General features: G+C 36.7%; 1 protein-coding gene across 2 annotated transcripts in view; it reads right to left on the bottom strand.

The window, feature by feature from the left end:
- Window positions 1-239: 239 nt before the first annotated feature.
- The window catches only part of LOC106475120 (cyclin-dependent kinase 8-like), a 31,106-nt gene continuing 23,096 nt past the window's right edge, over window positions 240-8,249 (bottom strand). Inside the window, exons 9-10 of one of the 2 annotated variants that reach the window (XR_002608780.1) lie at window positions 2,039-2,141; window positions 240-1,758 (exon numbers count right to left, since the gene is read on the bottom strand). Coding sequence is in view for 1 of the 2 variants with exons in the window: in XM_013935818.2 (XP_013791272.2) it covers window positions 1,648-1,758 (111 nt within the window). In the remaining variant the exon portion in view is untranslated. The remainder of the gene's footprint in view (window positions 1,759-2,038; window positions 2,142-8,249) is intronic. The other variant, XM_013935818.2, reaches the window with a different exon arrangement.

Here is an 8,249-nt window from a genome sequence, read left to right as displayed (position 1 = left end):
GACTGTTATTATTTTTCTAATATTACTAGATATGTTAGTAATTCTAATGTTTTTACTTTTGAGAGACAACGTGACCCAATGTTAATGAGAAGAAATTACAGAAATCCAATGGTATAAATTCATTGTAGTCATTTGATAAACATGATTGCTTTGCTAATCAGATATTTCATTTGTGTTCAGAGCTTAAAAAAGAAACTTTTATTTTTTGTTTTTTATACAAAAAAGTACTCAACTCCATATGCAAGAAATAACTTTATTGTCACTTTATATCCAGAATTCTTCTCAAAACTAGGCATTTAGGACAAGGCCTCTTAAAAAAGCATTACTTATTCAGAAATGCTGCACAATCAGGTTTTCCTGTATATAAAACAAAACTGACCTTATTTTACAAATTATGGTGATGCACTTCATACTAAATACACTTGTTTTACAAACCATCTTGAGTTAATACTGAAAATATGTAAACATATTCAACTTAAGTACCTGAGAAACAAAATAACCTGCAGAAATTCATGTTCACACGTGTTATCTCTTCAGGAATCCTTTATAATTTCTTAGATAGACATTAGTGTATCAGTAGCTTCACTGGCCTGTGATATTTGAAACAACATTAATTTTTCCTTACTGTAGTGACTCTGTGTGAATAAAACAAATTTTCAATTATTTTAATCTTTTGTTACTATCAACAGGGAATTTTAAAAATGCAATTTCCTTTTTAGAAATTAATGTTAAAAGTTAAGTTTTCATGAATAAACAGAGCCTAGTTTTGTAAATTGGAACAGCTGGTGTATGTGCCCTAGAAAGTAGTCATTGAACAAAGTATTTTCTTGGTAGTTAGGCAACCAAAGACTGATTCTGTGACAGCAAGAAAAGCCAATGTTTAAACTGGAAACAACAGAGCAAGAAAAGCCAGTGTTTAGACCAGAAACAACTTGAAAGTTAGAGAATGCAACACTACTCTGGTTGAGTTAGAACATTACTTGAAACAACAGAGCAAGAAAAGCCAGTGTTTAGACTAGAAACAACTTGAAAGTTACAGAATGCAACACTACTCTGGTTGATTTATAACATTAATTTTATAATGTTTTACTCAGATACATCAACCCTTTATGTGATTGGCCTTGGAATTACAGAAAGAAATATAACTTTCCATTCTTTTGTACTTCAATGGTTGGGTATTAACACAGAATCTAACAGTTCATTTCACACTGTGTATAAATTCCTGAGGACATAAAAATCAAAATGCAAGTTTCACAAAATAATAATTATTTTTGATTATCTAGTGAACAATATATATTGACAATAAGAGGGTTTAACAAAGTTCAAATTTCTTAATTATTTCATACCCGCATAAAGTAGAATGATACAAATAACCTGCTTCTTTAGATAAAACAATCCTTTCTATAGTTGTTCTCGCAAGTACTGCTTTAAGGAAAAACAAAAAAATTAAATGCTTTAGAAAAATCAGGTTGGCATTTGCAGATCTTTTAAAACTGACCTTTAAGTAAAGCTTTAGTGTACATTCATTTTGCATTGTAGTCTAAATAGGACAGACCTTATTTATGGGAATGTTTTGAATACATTTTCTTTCACACTTTAAAACTCAATCAATCTTACAAGAGAAGTGGCTATCACAGTTAACCAGGACTAGAAGCCCTGAGGAAATCCTACATTCCCTGAAGGTTGTGGGTTGTTCGCTACTGAACTGAAAGGCATTGTGGGTTGGCTATGTTGTACACCTCCAGCTAAGCCATTTGACTGTGACAAGAAATACAAATTGTAAGAAGAAATATTAAAATTCCAAAATATTTGTAAGACGAAATCAAGGAAATTGAACTATATTGTTACAAGTGCAAAATTTGATTTATATAAACTTTACTGGGAAAAATAAGAACAATAAAAGACACATTATTTTTAAGACAAATAATAGTTATGTTACTGTTAAGAAAAATATTAAAATCATAACTATAACATTTGAATGAGAAATATTAAAATTATACACTATATAATTTGTATGAGAAATATCAAAGTTACTCACTATGTTATCGTTATGAGAAACGTTGAAATTATCAGGCAGGTGGTAGCACTGCCTATGTAGGGATGGCTTGGATTGTTCATTGAAAAGATATTTTGAATATTTCCTAAATAGGTCATCAGAACTTTACAATACTATACAGTGTTTCCTTTTATAACTATATCTATGTAATGACTGAGTCACAAGTTCTGCAAATGTCTGTAAATATCATAGCAAAAAGTTTGAATATTACACCATGCTATTGTTACAAGAAATGTTAAGTTATACCACATGCTTAAAAATTTCCATCTTAGAATCCAAACACAATTAAATGTTTTGAGAAAAGAAATGTATCCTACATTCCAAAAACAATGAGCCATTTTGACAAAGAACTTGTGTCCTAAAACTGAAAAGTAATCAGTTGTTTTGAAAGAAAACTTTTATCCAAGAATTCAAAAGTATTCAGTATTTTTGATAAAAATTTTGTATCCTAGAATCCAAAAATAATCAACTGTGCTTTACAAAAATTGTCAAGTTTATTTTGTATAAAAGTTAAGATTAGTTTGTTTAAATTGTTTTTTAAATCTTAAATTAAAAAAAATGAAGAAGATGGAGAGAAATATGTATCCCATAATTTCTTTGGTTAGAGTTTGAAAATGTTATAAACTATTGATTTTTCAGTCAGGAAGTTTTACTGCTGTCCAACAAGGTGATGTTCAAAACAACAAATCTTATGTGATCATTGCACCATACATTTTTGTACAACACTCATGAATAAAGAAACACAAATTCCCACTTTTTAGTAGTACTTGGAAGTTAATATTTTCCTTTACTGAAGATGTATTTCAAATAGGTACTTACCTCCTCTCACAAAATAGCTTTTTTCGATTAGTACTGCTCTCTATCAGTGCAAATTTTCAATGCTCTCCACTAGCCTTCCACCTCTCGTTTCTGCATATCCATATGCAAGTGATCATGCAGTAGCTCTCCACCAATAGGAGCGAGACACAACTCCCATTGTAATAAGCACCCTCTTTACATTTACACTCATTAATCATTTTGAGATTAGTCAGAAGACCTACACCATATATCACTAGAAGTGAGGAGGCTGGGTAAGAAATGTGAAAGGAGGTAAGTATCTACTGGAAATACATTTTCAGTGTAAGGAAATGCTAACTTCCAACACAATATCTTACCTCCACTTACAAAATAGCTAGAATTCCAAACTGAACTGGTGGAGGGATGGTAAAAAAATGATACCCAAGGAGAGACCAGGAGGTGTGGAACTAAAAGAGAAAACATCACACTCCAGTGAGAGGCCGCACCACATCTGATCCAGGTATACCCTTTGCTCTTTCATGACTGTGTTGCAAACATTAATGGTAGAAAAACATGAAGGAGTCCCAGAATATGTATGATCAATTAATGGAACCCCTGGATGTTGAGTGGCTATGGCATGCCAGACCGTTGTGGTAGTTTGACATAATCCAAAACCAGATGGTATCTGTAATAGTACATGAGATCTGCAATAGGTAGAGGATCACCTACCTCTTCTCCTCGAAATGGGAATTGGAAAAGAAGATGAGCTTCCATACCAAAATCCATCTCCACTTATGCACATTTCAAATACAACCAACACCAAATCTGCTGGGAGTCAACATCCAGTCGAAAGCCCTGGCTAGATGAGATCTCCAGTCCAAAACCTGGTACATTAGGTATGGTACTTCCAGTCCTCAGTAGGAAAACATGTGCTGCATCTAGATACAACCAACACCAAATCTGCTGGGAGTCAACATCCAGTCGAAAGCCCTGGCTAGATGAGATCTCCAGTCCAAAACCTGGTACATTGGGTATGGTACTTCCAGTCCTCAGTAGGAAAACATGTGCTGCATCCAGATACAACCAACATTAGATTCCCTGGGAACTGATAACCAGCAAACCGTAGGAAGAGGGACCACAAACCTGTGGTGCATCTGTGGTCCAAAACCTGGCAGCAGTGGTCATTTGTCATCCAGACCCTAGTGAATATGCATGTTGATCCAGAGTAATTAACCAACTATTTCTGGCCCACCTCAGAACCCAAATTGCTATGCTTACACAAAACCTAAAAACGTGAAGAACTGGCAGCTGTTAAAGAACTCTCCCATGAAGGAAATGGCGTTGCTATCATCAACAAAGCTGACTATGTTAAAAAATGCTTGACATTCTTAAGGATCGCAGTAAGCACAAACTTATAAACAAAGAACTATTATCCCATACTTTACAACTTGAAGAAAAAAAAATCAAAGGATTCCTGAGAAACCTACAAAAAAATATTATTTCAAAACCTGGATTATTATATGGCCTTCCAAAAGTTTACACACTCCACTTCAACCCATACTGGGCACTCGTAGTTATAACTCACTCCACTTCAAACCCATACTGGGCACTCATAGTTATAACTCACTCCACTCCAACCCATACTGGGCACTCATAGTTATAACTCACTCCACTCCAACCCATACTGGGCGCTCATAGTTATAACTCACTCCACTCCAACCCATACTGGGCACTCATAGTTATAATTCAGCAAAAGTTAAAATTATTTTACATCAAAAATGTATTTCCAATAATACTTACCTCTCCTCACACTACAACTATTACTCAACTACCTGGATTTCCTTCCTTTGCCCATCTAAACATTGGTTTGAATTTTTCTTGCATGCTCCAGTTGTTTATTCCACATTTAATTACCCTTGTGATATCTGTCACGTGATGCTCTCCACCTACGTCAATGCACCCTCTATCCTGGTATTGTATATAAGCACCTTATACAGACAATATTATTACTTTTTTGAGACTGACCCATTCTGCAGTCTCTAACACTGGCTGTTAATGGGGAGGAAGGGTGGGAGAGTGTGAAAGGAGGTGAGTATTATTGGAAATACATTTTCGATTTAAGAAAATGTTAATTTCCAAAACATATTTACCTCCTCTCACACTACAGCTAAAATCCCACATTGATAACGTGGAGAGGCCGGTGAGGCCATATCCATACAAAAGCCATCTGTATAGATCATGGACATGCCAACAGAAGATTGGCACCCTAGTGGGGGAACTGCACTACATCCAGAACAGGTATGCCCTTCATCCAGGAACCCAATTCTTGTTTGGCCAGGCCCCAACCAGATAGCCAAGGTTCCACTGCTCAGGTTTGGAACTATAGGGCCATGGCCCCTATATTCCACGTTAGTGGCTAGGCCAACTTTACCACAATATATATATATATATATACTTTTGAGTGGATTCCAATCTGTAGCCATAGAGTGATGCGTTCTGAGCCACCAGAATCACGATGAGAAGGTAAACAACACCGAAGTGGACAAACTTTCTCCTCAACCTGAAAAAGCCCAAAAGGCAACATCCCAAATGACAGGATCCTGTATGCCATACTCAACCTGAGGAAACAAAACTCATCTGGTCTGGAATTATGAACACCTATCTTCACTCCCCAACTGTGTGGGCAAGGTAAATTATTCTTGTCTCTGGAATTATGGGAAGAATGTGGAACAAATTGTGCTCAACCAAGGACCTGGGATGGGACCACTCTGCATTCAGAATTATGAGGAGACAATGGACCCTCTTCCAGGAACAATGTACTGAACTGATATTGATCAAAAAGAAGGACCATATTTGATCCAACCAGATAACCTAATGTCAAATATGAACCAGTATTACCAGTAGTGTTCCACATAGGCTGGTATTTCTCCTATCGACATCTGGGAAAAACATCCAGGGACCCAGGTAGAAAGCCCCCAACTTTGCCCTCTTCTCGAGAATGGAGGAATTCACTTAAACACTCTTGAGGAAGAACCTCTATCCACCACCTGTAACTGGAAACTTGGGGGGATAATGTGCACTGGGGAGCCCTGAGGAACAGTGCTGTGGAAACAGTGCAATAGGTGAACCATGTTCCCTAGACTTTTAAAAACAAACCAATCCCAATTTATTCAATCTAATGATCAACAGTGATGGATGGAATCCCCTCATGCTTTGCTCATGATAGTCCATGAGTGGGAGTCCAGCATAGTACAGTAATACTAACTGGTCAGCCTCTAGGTGGTCTTCTGGAACATCATATTCCTACAGAGCGTGTTGCAACCTAGATAGAGTATACTGAATTAGTGCTAGCTAGTGCAGAATTGGTTTGATAAAAGCACACCTGCAAGGGCAACACTCACCACAGAGTGGCGTCCTTTAAAAATGAGGTAAGAGACCTTGCAGGTAAAGAAGAGACAAGTGTAGCAATGAAAATATTCACCCCTCTGTATAATGTAGCAGATGTGGTTAAGATATTTACAGGGGTTAGTTGAAAATCCTCATATGAAGATACTGCCAGATCATGCAAATAATGTGAGATAAAAATATTGGGAGAGGTCCACATACTAGCCCGAACAATGTCCTCCAGCAGGCAATTCAAACAGATCACTAAGTGCATAGAAATGTGACGAATCTGATGTGAAGAATAAGTGATATGGATCAATTTCATACTCACCTTATCAATGTAACCTAGAAAGATGTGACTTATCCCGGTTAACTACAGACTCTGCTCTGGAATCCAAAATTTCCAGGAGCAGATGTATTCTTCAAGAGTTCGAATATGCTTTTACCTGGAGGAGGTAGGCTAAATCACATAGTTCTGACAACCGTGGTAGACAAGGCATAGCTGTCCTTCAGGTAACTGAGCAGTAAACCTCCCTGCTTGAACCACAATATCAGTATATCTAGGGAGAACTAAGTGTTTGTTCCCAGATCTTTCATCCAATTAAGGAAGATGCAGACTTAAAATCAACTGGTGAAAGACCCAAAACATAACATACTTGATGGACCAACTGAAGAAAAGGAGCCTGAGGCAACTGATCCCAAAGTGGCCTCCTGAGAAGCTGAAAAAATAAAGAAAGGCACAGAAAAAAGTGGATCTAAACTCTCTCCAAAACGTCCAGGATTGCCCTCACTTGCAGCCTCAGAGCCCTCTGGAGGAACACCACTGAAATGACTACATGTCTCCATCTCACTAAGAAAAAGATCACTGACAGTCTCAACTGAGGTGGGATAGGAGAGACCTGATTTGTCTCCGTGCCAGAAATAATAATCCAGGAATTCATGCTGCATATTGGCTTGCCAAACAATTTTTTTAAAATGAAAATCAACTAGGTGACACAAAGAATGATCAAAATCTCTCCAATGATCGTAGTACAGAGAAACCTGTTAGTGTACTCTTTGTCAAGAAAAAATGATAATATTATATAAATGAGGTGCTTACATACAGTACCAGAATAGAAGGTGCATTTACGTAGGTGTACAGCATCACATGACAGATATTGCCAAGGGCACTTAAGTGGGGAATAAAGAGCTGGAGCATGCAAGAAAATTTCAGACAAATGCTTAGATGGACAAAAGAAGGAAACCCTGGCAGTCAAGTAATAGCTGTAGTGTGATACGAGGTAAGTATGTTTTGGAATTTCTTTTATCCATCTTAAAACCTTTTACTAGTAATAAATTTACAACTCCTGATTCCTTCCAATTTCCTCATGAAATTAGTACCCCCCATTAAAAATCATGTGATGACTAGTTTCAATATCACTTCTCTTTTTACTAATATTCCCTTGGACAAAACCATTAATATTGAAATTTCTAATCTCTTTCATAAAAACATTCTTGTCAATGGACTTTCTAAATCTGATTTCGACACTATGCTTGAACTCTCGACTAAAGACTCTTGCTCTCCTTGAACAATACTCTTTACGAGCAGATAGATGGAATTGCTAAGGGCTCCCCCTGGTCCAAAACATGCCAACATTTTCCTCTGTCACCACGAACAAAACTGGATTAACAACTGTCCTTTAAGCTTTAAACCTGTTCTCTACAGAAGATATGTTAATGATACTTTCCTTATTTTCTGCCATACTGATCATAGCCAATGCTTTCTTGACTATTTTAATTCACAACACCCCTATATACACTTCAATCATGAAATTGAGACAAATAACTCTTATTTGTGAGTGTAAAACACTTAAATATACCATTTCAATACCTCGCTATTACAAAGGCTTGGTTTGGTCTGATATTTCATTGGTGGTATTGTCCAGGGTCACTGATGAGGAGTGGAATTCTCCAAACTAGTCTGGCTCATGGACACATTCCCAATGAAAGAATAGACCATTCCAAGCTTTCACTTGTTGTTAAACAATTGTTT

The sequence above is a fragment of the Limulus polyphemus genome, unplaced genomic scaffold (genome assembly GCF_000517525.1).
Source record: "Limulus polyphemus unplaced genomic scaffold, Limulus_polyphemus-2.1.2 Scaffold8112, whole genome shotgun sequence".
In the NCBI taxonomy this organism is placed as follows: Eukaryota; Metazoa; Arthropoda; class Merostomata; order Xiphosura; family Limulidae; genus Limulus; species Limulus polyphemus.
The sequence above is the reverse complement of the archived record's forward strand: the minus strand, read 5'-3'. Positions and strand labels throughout refer to the sequence as shown.